A 21,904-nucleotide genomic window follows, 5' to 3' on the forward strand; every position below is an offset into this window, starting at 1 on the left:
ACTTTGGATTGAACCTAGCATATACGAAAATAAGTCAGTTATGTTATGTCACGCGTGTGGCGTTATTATAAATAATGACGTAAAGCATGTTCTATTTTCATGCAATTTATCGTCTGATATTAGAAATAATTTTAAAAATACGCTTTCAGAAAACTTTCCTCACGAGATATGTTCGTTGATTTCGTTTGGAAATGAGGAGGCAAAGTTGCAATATTTGATTGGAAAAAAACATTTAGCTTTCATAGATAAGAAGGTACACAAACATTTCTTGAGAATAGCAATTCACTTTGTCTACAAATGCTTAACTATCTTGAAAATACATTTCAATTTCAATTAGCATGTAAACATAAGTTAGCAAGATTTCGATGATGACTCTTATGATTCTTTTTATCGCAAGTGATATTTTATTGATTGCATATTTATGTAAGAATTTGTTTGCTGTATGATAATACCAATACAAATGTTACAATAAGTAGATATCGTAAATGTTCCTTTTTAACCTCATTTCATTGTAATAATGTCTGTAAACCTGTTTCGAGTCCCTGCTTGCACAACAGTTTATCGTGATAATGTAACATTTATGCTTGTTCACATATGCATTTTTCTCTCTTTTTTGATATAAACATATTCTTTACAAATGCACATTTTGTCATATTGTGTTGTTTTTCTGCTTGCAAATGTATATCTGATCGTATCATTAGTATATCTTCACATGTACTTATCATGACATATTTCTTTTCGTTTATTTTGTTAACATATGCATTTATATATTTATATGTTAATTAATATATGTATCTCGATCAGAGGAAATAAAGAGCATATATCATACTTTATTTATTGATATATTGTTCTTCAATCAAGACTCTTGCATAAAAAGAAAAATGTGCTTTTTAACAAACTATAACGTGCATGCTCCGCAAAAAAGCATGGCTTAAAGAGACTAGACACTAGATGGTCCAAACATCGGCAAATACAGTATTTTCTCAAAACAAGCATAGCATTTTCAATATGGGCTAGTATACGGCCGATAATACATCCCTTTGCATGATTAAAGTAATATTTTGTCGCTGTCTCAGCTGAGTTTACCCTTTTAAGAATAGCTCATAATGGTTTCCCAGTTTATAGTGTGTATATTTAGCACGTGGAAGTCACTTGATTAGTACAGAAATGTATACCGAAGCTAGAAAAAGTGAGTAAATTTCAAATAGGAAAAATACGCAAAAATGCGAAGGATACATGTGTCGTAAGTGATGTGATACATCAGTAAGTAAGTAAGTAAGACAAACAACTATTCATTATACAACACATTACTAGAACATTGCTGGACAATAGACAAACAACTATTCATTATACAACACATTACTATAACATTGCTGGACAATAGACAAACAACTATTCATTATACAACACATTACTAGAACATTGCAGGACAATAGACAAACAACTATTCATTATACAATACATTACTAGAACATTGCAGGACAATAGACAAACAACTATTCATTATACAACACATTACTAGAACATTGCTGGACAATAGACAAACAACTATTCATTATACAACACATTACTAGAACATTGCAGGACAATAGACAAACAACTATTCATTATACAACACATTACTAGAACATTGCTGGACAATAGACAAACAACTATTCATTATACAACACATTAATAGAACATTGCAGGACAATAGACAAACAACTATTCATTATACAACACATTACTAGAACATTGCAGGACAATAGACAAACAACTATTCATTATACAACACATTACTAGAACATTGCTGGACAATAGACAAACAACTATTCATTATACAACACATTACTAGAACATTGTTGGACAATAGACAAACAACTATTCATTATACAACACATTACTAGATCATTGTTGGACAAAAGACAGACAACTATTCATTATACAACACATTAGTAGAACATTGCTGAACAATAGATAAACAACTATTCATTATACAACACATTACTAGAACATTGCTGGACAATAGACAAAGAACTATTCACTATACAACACATTAGTAGAACATTGCTGAACAATAGATAAACAACTATTCATTATACAACACATTACTAGATCATTGTTGGACAATATACAGACAACTATTCATTATACAACACACTAGTAGAACATTGCTGAACAATAGATAAACAACTATTCATTATACAACACATTACTAGATCATTGTTGGACAATAGACAAACAACTATTCATTATACAACACATTAGTAGAACATTGCTGAACAATAGACAAACAGCTATTCATTATACAACACATTACTAGAACATTGCTGGACAATAGACAAACAACTATTCATTATACAACACATTACTAAATCATTGTTGGACAATAGACAGACAACTATTCATTATACAACACATTACTAGAACATTGCTGGACAATAGACAGACAACTATTCATTATACAACACATTAGTAGAACATTGCTGGACAATAGATAAACAACTATACATTATAACATATTATTAGAACATTGCTAGACAATAGACAAACAACTATACATTATACAACACATTCGTAGAACATTGCTGGACAATAGACAGACAACTATACATTATACAACACATTAGTAGAACATTGCTGGACAATAGACAAACAACTATTCATTATACAACACATTACTAGAACATTGCTGGACAATAGACAGACAACTATTCATTATACAACACATTAGTAGAACATTGCTGGACAATAGATAAACAACTATACATTATAACATATTATTAGAACATTGCTGGACAATAGATAAACAACTATACATTATAACATATTATTAGAACATTGCTGGACAATAGATAAACAACTATACATTATAACATATTATTAGAACATTGCTGGACAATAGACAAACAACTATTCATTATACAACACATTACTAGATCATTGTTGGACAAAAGACAGACAACTATTCATTATACAACACATTAGTAGAACATTGCTGAACAATAGATAAACAACTATTCATTATACAACACATTACTAGAACATTGCTGGACAATAGACAAAGAACTATTCACTATACAACACATTACTAGAACATTGCTGGACAATAGACAGACAACTATACATTATACAACACGTTACTAGAACATTGCTGGACAATAGACAGACAACTATACATTATACAACACATTACTAGATCATTGTTGGACAATAGACAGACAACTATTCATTATACAACACATTACTAGAACATTGCTGGACAATAGACAGACAACTATACATTATACAACACATTAGTAGAACATTGCTGGACAATAGACAAACAACTATTCATTATACAACACATTACTAGAACATTGCTGGACAATAGACAGACAACTATTCATTATACAACACATTAGTAGAACATTGCTGGACAATAGATAAACAACTATACATTATAACATATTATTAGAACATTGCTGGACAATAGATAAACAACTATACATTATAACATATTATTAGAACATTGCTAGACAATAGATAAACAACTATACATTATAACATATTATTAGAACATTGCTGGACAATAGACAAACAACTATTCATTATACAACACATTACTAGATCATTGTTGGACAAAAGACAGACAACTATTCATTATACAACACATTAGTAGAACATTGCTGAACAATAGATAAACAACTATTCATTATACAACACATTACTAGAACATTGCTGGACAATAGACAAAGAACTATTCACTATACAACACATTACTAGAACATTGCTGGACAATAGACAGACAACTATACATTATACAACACGTTACTAGAACATTGCTGGACAATAGACAGACAACTATACATTATACAACACATTACTAGATCATTGTTGGACAATAGACAGACAACTATTCATTATACAACACATTACTAGAACATTGCTGGACAATAGACAGACAACTATACATTATACAACACATTAGTAGAACATTGCTGGACAATAGACAAACAACTATTCATTATACAACACATTACTAGAACATTGCTGGACAATAGACAGACAACTATTCATTATACAACACATTAGTAGAACATTGCTGGACAATAGATAAACAACTATACATTATAACATATTATTAGAACATTGCTGGACAATAGATAAACAACTATACATTATAACATATTATTAGAACATTGCTAGACAATAGATAAACAACTATACATTATAACATATTATTAGAACATTGCTGGACAATAGACAAACAACTATTCATTATACAACACATTACTAGAACATTGCTGGACAATAGACAGACAACTATACATTATACAACACATTAGTAGAACATTGCTGGACAATAGACAAACAACTATTCATTATACAACACATTACTAGAACATTGCTGGACAATAGACAGACAACTATTCATTATACAACACATTAGTAGAACATTGCTGGACAATAGATAAACAACTATACATTATAACATATTATTAGAACATTGCTGGACAATAGATAAACAACTATACATTATAACATATTATTAGAACATTGCTAGACAATAGATAAACAACTATACATTATAACATATTATTAGAACATTGCTGGACAATAGACAAACAACTATTCATTATACAACACATTACTAGATCATTGTTGGACAAAAGACAGACAACTATTCATTATACAACACATTAGTAGAACATTGCTGAACAATAGATAAACAACTATTCATTATACAACACATTACTAGAACATTGCTGGACAATAGACAAAGAACTATTCACTATACAACACATTACTAGAACATTGCTGGACAATAGACAGACAACTATACATTATACAACACGTTACTAGAACATTGCTGGACAATAGACAGACAACTATACATTATACAACACATTACTAGATCATTGTTGGACAATAGACAGACAACTATTCATTATACAACACATTACTAGAACATTGCTGGACAATAGACATACAGCTATACATTATACAACACATTACTAGAACATTGCTGGACAATAGACAGACAACTATTCATTATACAACACATTAGTAGAACATTGCTGGACAATAGATAAACAACTATACATTATAACATATTATTAGAACATTGCTGGACAATAGATAAACAACTATACATTATAACATATTATTAGAACATTGCTGGACAATAGATAAACAACTATACATTACAACACATTAGTAGAACATTGCTAGACAATAGATAAACAACTATACATTATAACATATTATTAGAACATTGCTGGACAATAGATAAACAACTATACATCAAAACGTATTATTAGAACATTGCTGAACAATAGATAAACAACTATACATTATAACACATTAGTAGAACATTGCTAGACAATAGATTAACAACTGGACAATATATTAACAACTATAAATTATACACCAGAACGAACGCGTTCATTTGAATTGTGTTTTTTTATTTAATTATCATATCTCTTCACTTAACATTGAACCTTTGAAAACATGATACTTCGAGGATGCAAACTGTGTGCAACTGACTTGGTTATTCAAAATTCGAATAATCTTAGTTTATTTAATAATTGTTACGCTGGTGCCACTTAATCCGATACTCACACCACGGTGTCTATTTAATCGCGTGTAACCTAACTACGAACTTAACATGGTTATCAAATATCAAACACATAATAAAGGTCATATGTTAGTTTTACGGGTTTTTAAGTTCTAGTCAGCGTCATAGTTTTGTGATAGTAAAACTTTAAATATTACAAAGTAATATAATTGTGTGTGTGTGTGTGCGTGCGTGCGAGCGTGCGTGCGCGCGCGCATGTGTGCGTGCGTGCATTCTTGAGTATTGTGACCTTGTGAAATTATATATAATAACATAGATGTGATATATTGAAATATTATCGTCATGAAAGGATTATCTGCGATCAAGATAACTCCAAGTCTGTATCCGCTTTGGTTCTCCAGTACCGAACGATCGTCTGCTCAACTCTTGTTTCTTCCAATTGTTTTTTCACAACCTCGCTTCCATCTGTCAACAAAACCTCGAGCACGCGCGGTAATGCACCAACTGTTACCATAAATAGAATATGCATCACTTCCGGACCTTCCTCTGAAGACGAACTCGAATTAAATTTTGACGTTATACTCAATGTCAAGGCCACGAGAGTTACTATAAAGGTCAATTGGAATATCAGTTTCAATAGTTGAATGTGAACAGGTCTGTGTTTTTTAACTAAGTACTCAAATAGTTCCTTTGGAATTCCATGAACGCTGTTGACTTGGCGTGTGTGTCTAGCCACGTCAGAGGTAGCTTTTATTTTCTCTAAGCTGTTCTGTGGAACATCAATATGCGTGTTATTGACACGGATGCTCCGGATGTTAGGCGCTCGGACGTTTGAGATAAGAAGGTGACCATCTTGGTAGCTCACGTGATTAACATGGGCGTCTAGGTCTAAGGAACGTTCGATTCCAGTGGAAAGTAGTTCCAAATAGACTTCGCCAAAGCCCTTAACGAGATGAACAATGTAGTATAGAAGGACGACGAAGAAAAACAGGTATCCGAAAGAAGCTGATGGCATAAAGACCACGGCCACGAAGCAGTAGATAATTATCTTCGAGATAAAGACACTGCTTTCGAGAAATATCAAGCTTAGTGAGTACGCGAACATGATAAATGTGACAAACACAAGCAGCGACCCAATGACCCAAAACAATCGTATCCGAAGAAGAGCGTTTAGGCGGTGGTAGTATAACCGTTGTGTCATTACTGATGTCGATGCCCCTTTGATCATGATGACACTAAAGCTAACAAATGGTATCGCGAAATACACTAAACAAGCTATTGTCTCCAAGAGGCAAGCAAGTGTAAGCAGGGGAAGACACAACGCGAACATGCACTTTGAAAATCGCCTTATTTTCTGGTATCGCCTTTTCTGAAGATGAGATAATCTTTTCCAGAATGTTCCGGTGAACAGCATGTAGAAACGGCCCTTACAAATCGCCGCGGCCCTGTTATATCCCGGCTCAGTTTCTGTGCTTACCATTCCCATATGGAGAATTTCGTCCACGCCAAAAAAGAGTGGCGACCAATTACGACGAGTCGGCATTCCATTTTCCACAATTTGTTTCAAACTTCGCGGAAACACAATAAGAACCACACTCAGTATGTAATAAATACATGCCATTCCAACCGGTCCGCCGAATGCTGGCGCAAAAGACTTCATTCTGTCTTCTGTGCTATTCCCAAGCATCGCTAAATAACCAAGTGGCATTCCACGCTCGGCGAAGTTGGACACTTTTATTTTCAGTTTATCTTTTCCGATGCCATCAGAGTACATCAAAATCTTGATATATATTACAAACGGTGTTAGCAACACAGCAATAAACCTGCGAAGTCTTGTGGCGCAAACGGGGTATTGATGCACAACTCCTCCAAAACAGCAGGTTATCACACTCCAAAAGGTCAAGGGCGGTTTTCCATTGAGAAACACCCAATCGAATTCCCAAGTCGGCCCTGGGGACAGCGGAACGTCCAGCTCCGCTACCATATCATAGTCGAAGGATTCAACAATCTCTTCTTTGGTAAGGGCGTCACAAGTTTTAAACAGAATAATGGGAAAATATAAAAGAAGTAGCACGCCTAATATATAAGGCCCGTAATAACAGAGGTCCCACTTTGGGAATGGCTTGTTGCAGCCTTTGGAAACAAACTTGTTCTCTGAGTAATGAAACCATACCTCACAACACTCGAAGTGGACGAGAGGTAATGGAAAATTGAAATAAAGAGCTGCGAAATACTTCCATGATTTTTCCATGATGTCCTGGTTTTCAACTAAGTAACAAAAGTAGTTGGTTTCATACTTGTATACGTCATGCTCTACCACATTCACGACAAGATCTTGTAAAGCATTCGTCAATTGTTCCATGCTGTCGTTCTTTCCAAAATGTATTAAACACGATTGGTTATCCTTTAGCATTGGATTCAGAACGACTCGTTTCACTTCAAATGTTTTCGCGTCCAATAGACCAAAGCTCAATATTCCGTAGTCAATGTTCAGATATAAGTACGGGAAATGCCCTTTCGGGGTATCATAGGTCCAAAACCATAACCTCGGTTCAAACAGCGTGTGTTCGTAAGTTATATTGACTTCTGAATCTTTGTCGTAAGTGTTGGTGATATATATTCGAAATGCAACAAAGTCCGGTTCCATCAGCTGTAATCGACTGTCGAAGAATTTCAAACTGTCCATGGTTAAATTAAAATTACATAGTTCAGGATTGATTGGTGTGTTATTTCTCGTCCTTTCTCCAGGCTTTGTAATATCCGCTCCTTTAATATTGAATGTAGATCTGTTAATTATCACGTGGCCTTCAGTTACCAATTCCAGGCAATGCAGCGTTCCAATCAGCAACAATATCACGCCACGATTTTCCATTTCGTAATTTTTGCGGCCAACTTGTGCAGCGCTTTCCCAAGTGATCTTTGGTCAACATGCTATATAAAGAGAGAGAAAAAAATCCTGACATTGATTTAGCTTAACGTTCTGAGTACAATCCGAACAAAACCTCTAAAAATATAGAAAACGATAAGTACGAGGTTAAAGCTGCACTCTCACAGTTATACCATTTTTATATTTAAAAAAAATAAAATTGTCTTGGAAAGAGCAATTTTTTTGCGTAAATTTCTGCAAACCAATTATATAGGATTGCTGGCAAAAAAATTAGATCGTAAATTTTCGTGTTTCCGTTTAGAAAAATGCATAAAACATCAATTTTTGAACTTAAATATTAAAATAAGCGTTCTTTTTTTGTCAGCAGTGTTATATAACTGTTTTCCATGGATTTTCGCAAATCTGTTTCGTTCCAAGGAAAAAAAAAGTTGTCAAAACGTTCAATCTGTGAGAGTGCACCTTTAAGGACTAAATTGATTATAAAATGTCATCTGTATAGCTAGATTAAATTTGTATTTATTTCACTAGTAAATTGTAAATCAGTTGGAAAAAAGGCCGCCAGATAAATAATCAACATTTACCTTGTTTATACAAATGATGTATATTATTGTTACGGCATTAAATAAATCCCATATACAAACTTATCATGGTCGTTTGTTGATTACTTACTAGCTGGGGATATGAGAGTCAAAGCCAAGCCTGGTATAATACATAAATACGTTAATGCTTTTAGTAAATTACATCTTTTTTCTAAATACAAGAAAGACAAAACCTTTTAATATTACTTTACTCGTCATTTGATTTAGTTGAACAGTTTAACATTTTAACTTATACTATTAATTGCAGACATACATACCATTTATTCCATGATAGAACACTTTGATGTCCAACAGGTACGGAGGTTTAGAGCACATTGGGAAGATTTCAAATGCGCTCTTCCGCTTTGGATATGAAGTTACATAAAAAATAACACCCGAAAATTCACCGAACAAAATATTCGTCTAGTATTACAGTTCGACATCTAAGTTTATCGTCTGGTTGATTTTATATAAATGTTTATTAAAGCAATGAGGAAGTTACAAAATATAGCGTACTTCATTTTACAAACTATTCCGACAACGTCTCACGTTTCGATGTAAATTGATGTTGAAGATGTAAAACCGTTTAAACTTTATGGAAGGGATCCGCCTGTTCACTCATTATGCTCTATGGCATTCCAATTTCAATTTCTCTTTTTAGCTTTTTGAAGCTGCACTCTCACAGATTTACCGTTTTTAGAACTTTTTTTATATTTTGTCTTGGAATGAGCAAAAAAACATAAAACATCATATTTTTAACTTAAATAGGAAAATCTGTGACTATTTTTTGTTAGCAGTCTTATACGAATGGTTAACATGCATTTTCGAATAAATTGGCTCGTTCCAAGACCAAAATAAAGAAAGTTGTCAAAACGTTCAATCTGTGAGAGCGCAGCATTAAAAGATCATTTGATGTTAGATTGTTTTAAAGACTTAGTGTACATGAATTTTATATCTTTATACATATAGAGGTATTTTGAAATATTACTCCGTTAAACGTTTATTTCATTTTTGCATACATGTTTGTGTTTCGATTGTAAAAAATGATATGAATTTATTTAAACTCTGTCTAATACATTTTAAATTAATTATAAGCGTTAAAATCAACATGAGGCATTCGGTTTATGATCCCTACAAATGTGTTATTCATTTGTATTATAATGTTTTATAATGTTTAACACCTAATACAAATAACAATAAAGAAAACATAATGGACACTATAAATGCTGCTTAAAATTGACAATTTAGACAATGTCGTCTGCATAACAATTTTGACATTTTAAAAAATGCAGCGGGGAACCAAGTTTAGCAGAGCGCCAATGTGCGTGTTGACGACACGATTGCTACGGATGTCGGGTGCTTGAACAGTTGAAATAACGTGGTGGCCATCTTGATAGCTCACGTCATTAGCATGGACATCTAGGTCTATGTAACGTTCGATTCCAGTGAGCTTGTCAACACACTAGTGGCCATATCTGTGCCACTACATGGAAGTTGGTCAGAATATTTGTAATTGTAAAACCAAGGGGAAATTCGCACCAGATCGTGAAACGATTGGTCATAGGCCAATCTTAGTTTGAAATTTAGGTCAAAAGATAAAAACAAGTTCATTAAACATCGTCAAAATATTATTCTCTATGACATCTACGTCGTCGAGTTCGAATCGGGGTCACAAGTGTTTATAAAAGAGGTCGTAAGGCCGAAACATTAAAAAGCTTGTGAACACCTAAGACCACATGTTGACACAATCTTTATGAAACGTGGTTAAACTTTGATGTTCATTTCCATAAAATCTTGTTCACTATGAAATCTAGGTAAACATTTAATCTGTGCCACATGAGGTCAAACAGCACATGATGGTCACTACGCTAAATCTTGTACACAATTTATGAACACTTTCGAATAGAGGCTACATGCCAGGTCCAATCTAAATTACTTGGCCATAATGTTTGTCACTGTCACATTTAGGTCAACGAATGAGAGTTCATGCTCAAATCAGAAGCTATTACAATGTATAATCATTAACGATGAACAGTAAATCGAAATCATTCAAGCAAACAGTTGATGACAGTTAAAACAACTCGTTCTGAAAACGGGTTCTAAGAAACCAGTCTGTGGCAGATGGGTTTCTTTGTTTTAGGTATAATGTTGGTTGAGCGCCTTTAGGGCACTAACAAAGGCCATTTGTCCATGTACCAGTATTTATTTTTGGTCTCACAATTCGCAAATGACTGGCCACTTTCCCACATGAAACAAAACGTTGTTGGACACAAATTACTGAGGAAAATCCTTTTCCACTTTATCATGGAAGATCATGGCCAGGACCCCTTGTTGAGATTCCAATTCGGAAACTTCTCAACCATCAACCTCAGCAATCCCGTTTTGGTTTGCTTTATAAACTTGGTATTTCTATAGGAAGAGAAATTGGTAAAACATAGAAAAAATTCTACATTTTTTTAACAGTTTGTCCACACAATAAATGAGCCCTGCTAATGCTATTAGGGAAAATATACAGTTTATAAAGGTTTGTCCACACAATAAATGAGCTCTGCTAATGCTATTAGGGAAAATATACAGTTTATAAAGGTTTGTCCACACAATAAATGAGCTCTGCTAATGCTATTAGGGAAAATATACAGTTTATAAAGAAGATCCGTTCAAACATTTTTATTAACTGTCCCCTTAATAAATAAATAAAATGTGGTCCACTTTAAACCCTTGTCACACTAAAACCGCGTTCCCACGGCGTTCAAGAATAAACAAGAACGCCGATCTGCACGCAGTGGAATTGACAATGAACGCAGTGGGATCACATAGAACACCGAGCGATGGCGCGGTGTTCTGATCAGAGCTCAGTGGGACCGGCGTGAGATCAATGTACCAGCACCAGGGTCTTCTACAACGCCACAGGATCGCCACAGGCGCGCACAGAGGTCGCAGTGCGAACGCAATTGGTTCTCGGTGGCGCTTGCCCGGCGATCGTTCGGCGTTTTCTGAGATGACACTGCGTCACTATCGCGCGTCTACGGCGCTTAATGAGGTTTTTTTAATAACTGCCATCTAAAAACGATTGTACGGAGCCGCTATGGTGATTATTGTGCTCCCAATGCGCTTCTACCGCGTCAATCGGCGTTTGCATGAAAATGAACCAAACCAATAATGTATAGAGTACATATATGCAAATAAACATTCACCATGACTGGTGTGTAACAGCAAGCAGGGCTTCTGCTTGCCAATATGCCGGTCCAGCAGATCCAGGATGATGCTGACGCTTGGTTCTCATTCTTACACGAAGGGCCCCATGGCGTAGGAGGCTCGGGTTCGCATATGGCTAGACGAAGGCAGACGGCGGCAGCATAGTCTCAAATTGTTCGAGAGGAAACGGAAGAACTGATTGAGATATCTTTTTTGTAGGCAGTGCAAAATAACACGCCGACAGCGCACTTTGAGCGCCGTGAAAGTAAAGTGCACGTGCAGTGCGCGCGCCGTGACATCTCGATGCACGCAGTGGTGGCGCCGTGAGAGCGCCATGAGAGCGCTGACAATGGCCAACTAGAACTCCGTAGGAACACAGTAGAACGCCATGGAACTCCAAAGAAACGTCAAGGTCGCCGTGAGAACGCCGTGAAATCACCATGTTCATGAAAAACAACAACATTGTTTTCCAGCGAGCTCAATGCGCTCTGGGAAATTTAACAACGCCGTGCAATCGCAGTGCAAACGCTGCTATGTGATACAGGGGCCCAGGACTGTGATATATTACATAGCTCGCCATAAGTGAGACTTCGAAATGGCTGCAAAAACAAACACCTTTTTTATAATACTGAACATAAAAAAGCTGGTAAATATTTTGTAATATGGCCTCTAATGACTATTACTTGTCAATTTCTTCGTGAAACGGAGGCATACAGGCTTTGTATAGGGTACAGCTTCCTTACAAATTTGATTTTTATTGTACGAAACTCTTTTTCGACAATATCAATGTCAGTGCTCCGAGAAGGCCAAGTCATACAGGTAATGCTGTTTTCATTTTTCAAAGTGCTTGACAATAACAGGCCGAATGTTACTATTTAGGCAATATTGTAATTTCTGGTTACACCAGTAAATAGTAGTTATAGTTAGTGCCTTTCTTACTTTTCTCCTTGTAAATCCAAGAAATCTTAATCGACGTTTTTCAGGTCTGGATGATATTTGTTTCAACAATTTTGCTCTTCAATTACTTCTGGCCACTCTCACAATCTCACGGTAAACCCCTCTCCCTTTTGAGAAAGTCTATCATTTGCCAAGATATTACAATTTCCTACTGCTCAGGTCTCATTTCTATTCCTTTCGGCGGAATGTTTTGTTTACATTGAAGGAAGAGATAGGTTTTATAGTTTTGAAACAGGTTGAGGAAAAAAGTTAATTCGAACGACCAGCAAGATAGTTAACTCTCAAAAATGACTGCCAAAGACATGTAAGCAGTCAGTTCACTTTGCATGAAACAATTTTAATGATTGTTTTCATGGCCAGCCAGTGTACAGTAACCACCATTTTAAAGACCATTTTTTAAATCTTTTCGTTTAATCGGATAAGATTAGCAAGCAACACAGACTGCTATTTCTGATATAAAGAATTGAACTATGATACATTCCTGTATCCCTTTATATTTCAGTTTTAAGAAATATACAACAAGGGCAGTAATGTCAGGTGCGTCCAGGTAACCTGGTTCATTGTTTGGGTATAAAACATCCTCGATTCGATGAATATAAACATTGTTTTCAATATGTTAAAACGATTATATTTGAAAGGACCATGTGCACCGAATGAAGAGCAATTGCTTGTTTACGATGACGCTTGTTTTAGATGAAAAGCATGTTTGTGTTAAAATATCTCGTGAAAACAATACACGTTCTGAATAGGCTTACCGACTTACTCAATGCACTTTCTTCTTTAAATTTTATACCGTTCTCTTAGTGTAAATCTCATCCGATACCTTGTTTTGGTCAACGAAGGGTATTATAATCGTTTTCCGAGTGCAGATCGCACGTTTTGCAGATAGATTTGCACATTTAAGAAAATGTTTACTGGTTCATTCTGTACAATTTTAGAACCCACGTTCATCCCAAATCTTGTATATCTATGGCACACACAAAAAACAATTAAAATGCGTCGATTGTTTGTCCAAATCCATGTACTATAACACGTATAAGACGAGTCATTTTGATATGAACCTCAAAACATATTGGCGGTTATATAGTAAGGGAGACACGGTTAGTCGACGTCGCGTGACGTCATTTTGGGATAGGTCTCAATGTTGTACCATGGCGGATCACGTGGTCAAAATGGACAGGCCAAATTATTATTGTAAAATAAAACTATACAATTTGTTTGATAAAAAGCCCTTTACAAACAAACAATTGTGTAAACTGATTAAAGAAAATGGAAACATCAAGATACAAAAACGTATGTCTTATACCGTTATTACAAACCTTTGGACACATTTATTGGGTATTAAAATTTTGTCTATATGCGTGTACAACCTTTACAATATGTATGAAATAAAATGTTTTTCCGCGCTTTGAAATTATGTTTTAAAGATAAATTGTTATATATATTTATATACGGGAAAGGGATAAGAAAGAGAAGGGCGAGAAAATGGGAGAAAGAGAAATATTGAACAGGGAAAGAAGATAAAAGAAAAAAAGGGGGGACAAAGACAGAAGAGAAATAGGGGGAAATGAGGAAGGGAGGAAAGCGAGGAGAGAAAGAGGGGGAGAAAGAGTGGGAGAGGGGGATATAGGATAGAAAGGGGTGGGGAGAAAGAGCAGGGGAAGGAAGAGAGGAAAGAAAGGGGAGGGGAGACAGAGAGGAGAGAAAGAGAAGAGGAAGAAAGAGTGGGGAGAGGAGTGCAGAAAGATAGGAGAGAGAGATATGAGTTGGGAGGGAAATGAGAGAGAGGAGAACGAGAAGGGGGAAATAATGTGGTAAGTATATATTGGAGGAATGGGTGAGATAGAGGCGAATGTGTCCGAGGAAGAAGGAGATAAGATGCGGAAGTTGAGAGGTTGAAAGCACAAAAGAAATGTTTTGAGTTTTAAGGGGAAAAGAGGGGATGTAAAGGTAAGAGAAAGTTTGGGAAAGGGAGGTAAGAAAGTAATCAAGATTTTATAGATCTCGAAACATGTGCGACCACATACACATGTACGATAGTGGCTCATAGAGCCAGAAGGAAAGACAGATCTCATACCATGAACGACCACACGTACGAGCGTTGGCTCTGAAAGCCAGGCTCGAGAACCAGCATCGCTAGTTCCCGTATAAATTTTCCCAAGATTTGAAACCCTGGGATTTTATCATAATACATAACTTGGAGGTTTAAATGGCAGATTTATATTACATTTCCGTGGAAATGTTATTTGTAAAAATTCATGCAGTACATGTTATAGTACACATACAAGGATAAGGAAAATCAATCGACGCCTTTTCATCGTTATTAAAGTGTGCCATAGATTTACCAAATTTGCAACGAACCTGAGTTCATAAAAATACCAGAATGAACCAGTAACTATTTTCTTAAAGTGACACTCTTGTTCAAAATCAAAACATACCCATGTATAACTCACATAAAGTTTGACAGATAAACCTTAAACTTCTTACTAAATACTGCATTTATGGAAAATATTAACTACTGATAACAAGATTGTAACCATGAATTAGCAGAAAGCGTAAAAATATTAAATGATTGGTGAATGCTAAAAGATTTACTGTGGTCTACTATAGTGTCATAAGGTAGAATTACTGTGTTTTATGTTCTTGCAAATTAAACTCGATATCCTTCATAAGAACCTTTGTTTTCGACATTTATTCATCACTTTTGGAATATTCAAACAATACTATTAAGTGTAGTTAATCTTATTTGGGAATAAGAGTGCATCATTAAATGTGCTGATCTATCTCCAAAACGATCTGCACTCGGAAAAGAATAACAATACCTTTGACTAACCAAATCATGGTATCAGATGAGAATTACACGAAAGAGGACGGTATAAAATCTGTATTACCTGAAAATAAATATAGTCTACCTTATGCCTAAACTTCAACTATATATATGTTTATATACATATTTATACTATATATACTAGCTTAGGCATGAAGTGGACCATAAATATTTTCAGGCATAAAGGTGACAACCTGTATAATTCTTAAGACCGAATTATACGTACAGGAACAATTAGATAGGGATCTTTTAGCATATTTTCCTTCTTTGCTTCAAATTATCAATGACTGTGTTGCGTGTTTCTGTTAGAGTTTTTTCCAGGTTGTTCTCAGAATATTAAGCTGAATCAATATGTTTTCGTCTCCGCGTTATAGCTGCACACTCACAGATTGAACGTTTAACAACTATTTAATTGTTTGTCTTGGAACGAGCCAATTTTTACGAAAAACCATGGAAATCAGTTATATAAGACTGCTGACAAAACAAAAAAGATCGCAGATTTATATAACAACACAGATTTTAATATTTAAGTTCAAAAACTGATGTTTAATGCATTTTTCTTAAACCGTTAGTAACGGTTTAAGCCATAAAACATTAATTTTCGAACTGAAATATTAAAATCTGTATTGTTATATTTTGTCAGCAGTCTTTTATCACTGGTTTGCAGATATTGACACAAAAACTTGCTCATTCCAAGACAAAAAAAAGTTGTAAAAACGTTAAATCTGGGAGAGTGTAGCTTTAAATCACATGATATATTATCAAGATGGCAATAAGTAGAATGGGCGGTGACTGTTCTATAACTACCGCGGGAATAAACGTTATTCACTTATACCGCACGCTATTTATTGAACATTGTACTTGACAACGTGTTACAAGTATTTTAGATAAAGCAGAATTGCTCGTTTTAATCTCAATATTTCGCATTGTTGATACCGTTATAATCACATAGCTGAAGAAATGAGAGAACAACAACATTCAATGTAACTTTCGACAAATGAGAATTCAAAAATGCCCTTTATTAATATGATTATGTTCCATTGCTCATGTAAAGCAGGAAACTAAGTACTTTTTACATATCTATGAGCAGTTTCTTTTTATGAATCATCCGCTTTGAGTTTTCTATTGTCTTATTATTTAAACAAGGCAACTTTTCAACATTTTGCAATTACGGAAATTATTATTAAAAAGAAAATAAAGCAGTAACAATGTTGCGCCTGGGAACAATATACATGTATAATTCACATGTTTTGTTCCTCCCTGGTCCCATCATTATGGATGTCAATATTCGCATAATTAATGCTAATTATGTTTCCTGAACAAGGAAGAAATGTATAACTTGGAAATAAAACTATGCCAATTGAAAAATTCAAATGATAATTACAATTTCTTCAAGCTGTTCATCTTTATATTGTATGTGTTTCTTCTGAATCAAGCCTGAAAGTCGTAAAACAGGATGCAGAACTAAAGGAAACTATAAACAATAATTTATTGATGCATTGTTCATAATATGAATAGGGTTAAAACAAGCAGATCCAGGCGCAGAGGGCAGAACGCGTCCGCGCCCTCCCCTAAAAGTGTCCAAGTAAACCTATAAGTGTCAATATCAGTGAAAATATACTGACAGTGTACATCTTAATGGGCTATATCAGACCAAAATAGACAATCGTTCTCACCTGACATAGCCTCACATGCACCAGGCATGGCCTCACATACACCAGGCATGGCCTCACATACACCAGGCATGGCCTCAAATACACCAGGCATAACCTCACATGCACCAGGCATGGCCTCACAAACAACAGGCATAGCCTCACATGCACCAGGCATGGCCTCATATACACCAGGCATGGAATCACATACACCAGGCATAGCCTCAAATGCACCAGGCATGGCCTCACATACACCAGGCATGGCCTCACATACACCAGGCATGGCTTCACATACACCAGGCATGGCCTCAAATACACCAGGCATAACCTCATATGCACCAGGCATGGCCTCACATACAACAGGCATTGCCTCACATGCACCAGGCATGGCCTCATATACACCAGGCATGGCCTCACATGCACCAGGCATGGCCTCACATACACCAGGCATGGCCTCACATACACCAGGCATGGCCTCATATACACCAGACATAGCCTCACATGCACCAGGCATGGCCTCACATACACCAGGCATGCCCTCACATACACCAGGCATGGCCTCATATACACCAGACATAGCTTCACATACACCAGGCATGGCCTCATATATACCTTACATGACCTCACATACATTGGACATAGCCTCACATACAACAGGCATGGCCTCATATTCACGTGGAATGGACTCACATACAAAAGGCATGGCCTCACATACACATGAAATGGTCTCACATACACATGGCATGGCCTCACATATACAAGGCACGGCCTCACATACACCTGGCATGGCCTCATTTATACCAGGCATGGACTCACATACTCAAGGCATGGCATCACATACACCAGACATGGCCTCATATTCACGTGGAATGGACACACATACGCAGGGCATGGCCTCACATACACATGGCATGAACTTGTATTCACGAGGAATGGCCTCACATACACCAGGCATGGCCTCAAAAACACCAGGCATGGCCTCACATACACCAGGCACGCCCTCACATACACCCAACATACACCTCACATATACCTCACATACACCAGGCATGGCCTCACATACACCTCATATACACTAGGCATGACCTCACATACACCTCACATACACCTCGAATGGCCTCACATACACAAGGCATGGCCTCACATACACGAGACATGGCCTCCATACACAAGGCATGGCCTCACAAGCACGAGGCATGGGCTCACATACATGAGGCATGGCCTCACAAACACAAGGCATGGCTTCACATACACGAGTCATGGCTTCACATACACGAGGCATGACCTCACATACACATCACATACACCTCGCATATACCTCACATATACCTCACATACACCAGGCATGACCTAACATACACCAGGCATGATCTCGCATACACCTCACATACACCTCACATACATTAGCCATGGCCTCACATGCAAAAGGCATGACCTTACATACACCAGGCATGACCTAACATACACCTCACATACACTTCACATACATCAGGCATGGCCTCACATACACCAGGCATGACCTCACATACACAAGGAATGACCTCACATACTCCTCGAATGGCCTAACATACACAAGGAATGGCCTCACATACACAAGGAATGGCCATACATAGACGAGGAATGGCCATACATAGACGAGGCACGACCTCACATACACCTCACATACACCTCGCATACACCTCATATACACCAGGCATGACCTCACATACACCTCACATACACCTCACATACACCAGGCATGACCTCACATACACTTCGAATACACCTCACATACACCTCAAATACACCTCACATACATCAGGCATAGCCTCACATAAACCAGGAATGGCCTTACATTCACGAGGCACGACCTCACATACACCTCACATACACCAGGCATGACCTCACATACACCCCACATACACCTCGCATACACCTCATATACACCAGGCATGACCTCACATACACTTCGCATACACCTCACATACACATCAAATACACCTCACATACATCAGGCATAGCCTCACATAAAACAGGAATGGCCTCACATACACAAGGCATGGCCTCACACACACAAGGTGGCCTTACATACACGAGGCACGACCTCACATACACCTCACATACACCTCACCTACACCAGGCATGACCTCACATACACCTCACATACACCTTATATACACCAGGCATGACCTCACATACACTTCGAATACACCTCACATACACCTCAAATACACCTCACATACATCAGGCATAGCCTCACATAAAACAGGAATGGCCTCACATACACAAGGCATGGCCTCACACACACAAGGAATGGCCTTACATACACGAGGCACGACCTCACATACACCTCACATACACCTCACATACACCTCACATACACCTCACATACACCTCACATACACCAGGCATGACGTCACATACACCTCACATACACCTCACATACACCAGGCATGACCTCTTAAACACAAGGCATGACCTCACATGCATCTCAAATACACCTCGAATGGCCTCACATACACAAGGCATGGCCTCACATACACAAGGAATGGCCTCACATACACGAGGCATGACCTCACATACACCTCACTTACACCAGGCATGACGTCACAAACACCTCACAAACACCTCACATTCACCAGGCATGATCTCACAAACACCTCACATACACCAGGCTTGACTTCACATAAACCACCAATGGCCTCACATACACAAGGAAAGGCCTTACATACACGAGGAATGACCACACATACACCTCACATACCCCTCACATACATCAGGCAAGGCCTCACATACAAAAGGCATGACCTCACATACACCTTATATACACCACAAATACACTTCACATACACCTCGAATGACCTCACATACACCTCGAATGGCCTGACATACACCTTGAATGGCCTCACATACACCAGGATGGTCTCACATACACCAGGCTAGGTCTCACATACACCAGGCATTGTCTCACATACACCAGGCATGGCCTAACATACACCAGGCATGGCCTCACATACAACAGGCATAGCCTCACATGCACCAGGCATGGCCTCATATACACCAGGCATGGCCTCACATACACAAGGCATGGCTTCACATTAACAAGGCATGGCCTCACATACACCTCAATGGCCTCACATACATAAGGCATGGCCTCACATACATAAGGCATGGCCTCACATACACAAGGCATGGCCTCATATACACCTTGCATGGCCTCACATTCACCTGTCATGGCCTCACATACACCTTACATGGCCTCACATACACCTGACATGGCCTCTTTTACACCTTACATGGCCTCACATACACCTGTCATGGCCTTACATACACCTTACATGGCCTCACATACACAAGACATGGCCTCATTTACACCCGGCATGGCGTCACATACATCTGCCATGGCCTCTTATACACCTGGAATGGCCTCACATACACCTGACATGGCCTCATTTACACCTGGCTTGGCCTCACATACATCTGACATGGCCTCACATACATCTGACATGGCCTCACATACACCAGGCATGGCCTCTCATACACCTGACATGGCTCATTTACATCTGGCTTGTCCTCACATACACCTTACATGACCTCACATTCACCTTGCATGGCCTCATTTACACCTGGGATGTCCTTACATACACCTGACATGGCCTCATTTACACCAAGTATGGCCTCACATACACCTGACATGGCCTCATTTACACCAGGCATGTCCTCACACACACCTGACATGGCCTCATTTACATCTGTCATGGCCTCACATACCCTGACATGGCCACATTTCCATCTGGCATGGTATCACATACATCGGACATGACCACACATTCACCTGGCATTGCCTTTTATACACGAGGTATGAGGGTACATACACCAGGCATGACCTCACACACACCAGGCATGACCTCACATACACCAGGCATGACCTCTCACACACTAGGCATGACCTTAAATACACCTGACATGACCGCATATTCACCTGGCATTGCCTTATATACACGAGGCATGAGGGTACATACAACAGGCATGACCTTACATAGACCAGGCATGACCTCTCAAACAACAGGCATGACCTTACATACACCAGACATGACCTCTCACATACCAAGCATGACCTTACATACACCTGGCATGACCTCTCACACACCAGGCATGACCTCACATACACCTGGCATGACCATTCACACATCAATCATGACCTTACAAACACCTGGCATGACCTCTCACACACCAGACATGACCTCTCACACACCAAGCATGACCTCACATACACCTGGCAAGCCCTCT

At 37.6% G+C, this 21,904-nt stretch overlaps 2 protein-coding genes across 2 annotated transcripts; both read right to left on the bottom strand.

The window, feature by feature from the left end:
* Window positions 1-821: 821 nt before the first annotated feature.
* Window positions 822-9,433, bottom strand: LOC128242146 (uncharacterized). Its single transcript, XM_052959212.1, has 2 exons — window positions 9,283-9,433; window positions 822-8,470 (listed from the first exon to the last, which is right to left on the bottom strand). Exon 2 carries the CDS (start codon window positions 8,409-8,411, stop codon window positions 5,901-5,903), a length of 2,511 nt encoding a protein of 836 aa, XP_052815172.1. The 5' UTR covers window positions 8,412-8,470; window positions 9,283-9,433; the 3' UTR covers window positions 822-5,900.
* A 7,919-nt stretch (window positions 9,434-17,352) lies between these two features.
* Window positions 17,353-18,212, bottom strand: LOC128244120 (uncharacterized). The gene is made up of 2 exons (XM_052962136.1): window positions 17,660-18,212; window positions 17,353-17,420 (listed from the first exon to the last, which is right to left on the bottom strand). The coding sequence occupies exons 1-2, from the start codon at window positions 18,210-18,212 to the stop codon at window positions 17,353-17,355; spliced, it is 621 nt and encodes a 206-aa protein (XP_052818096.1).
* Between the last annotated feature and the right edge of the window lie 3,692 nt (window positions 18,213-21,904).

Source organism: Mya arenaria, chromosome 8 (genome assembly GCF_026914265.1).
Source record: "Mya arenaria isolate MELC-2E11 chromosome 8, ASM2691426v1".
NCBI lineage: Eukaryota > Metazoa > Mollusca > Bivalvia > Myida > Myidae > Mya > Mya arenaria.

Excerpts from the sequence above, each read along its gene's own strand:
- LOC128242146 (XM_052959212.1), bottom strand. The coding sequence starts at position 8,411 with ATGGAAAATCGTGGCGTGATATTGTTGCTGATTGGAACGCTGCATTGC.
- LOC128244120 (XM_052962136.1), bottom strand. The coding sequence starts at position 18,212 with ATGTCTGGTGTATATGAGGCCATGCCTGGTGTATGTGAGGGCATGCCT. Across the intron at positions 17,421-17,659 it reads TGCATGTGAGGCTATGTCAG|GCTTGATTCAGAAGAAACAC; the intron begins GTGAGAACGATT and ends TACGACTTTCAG.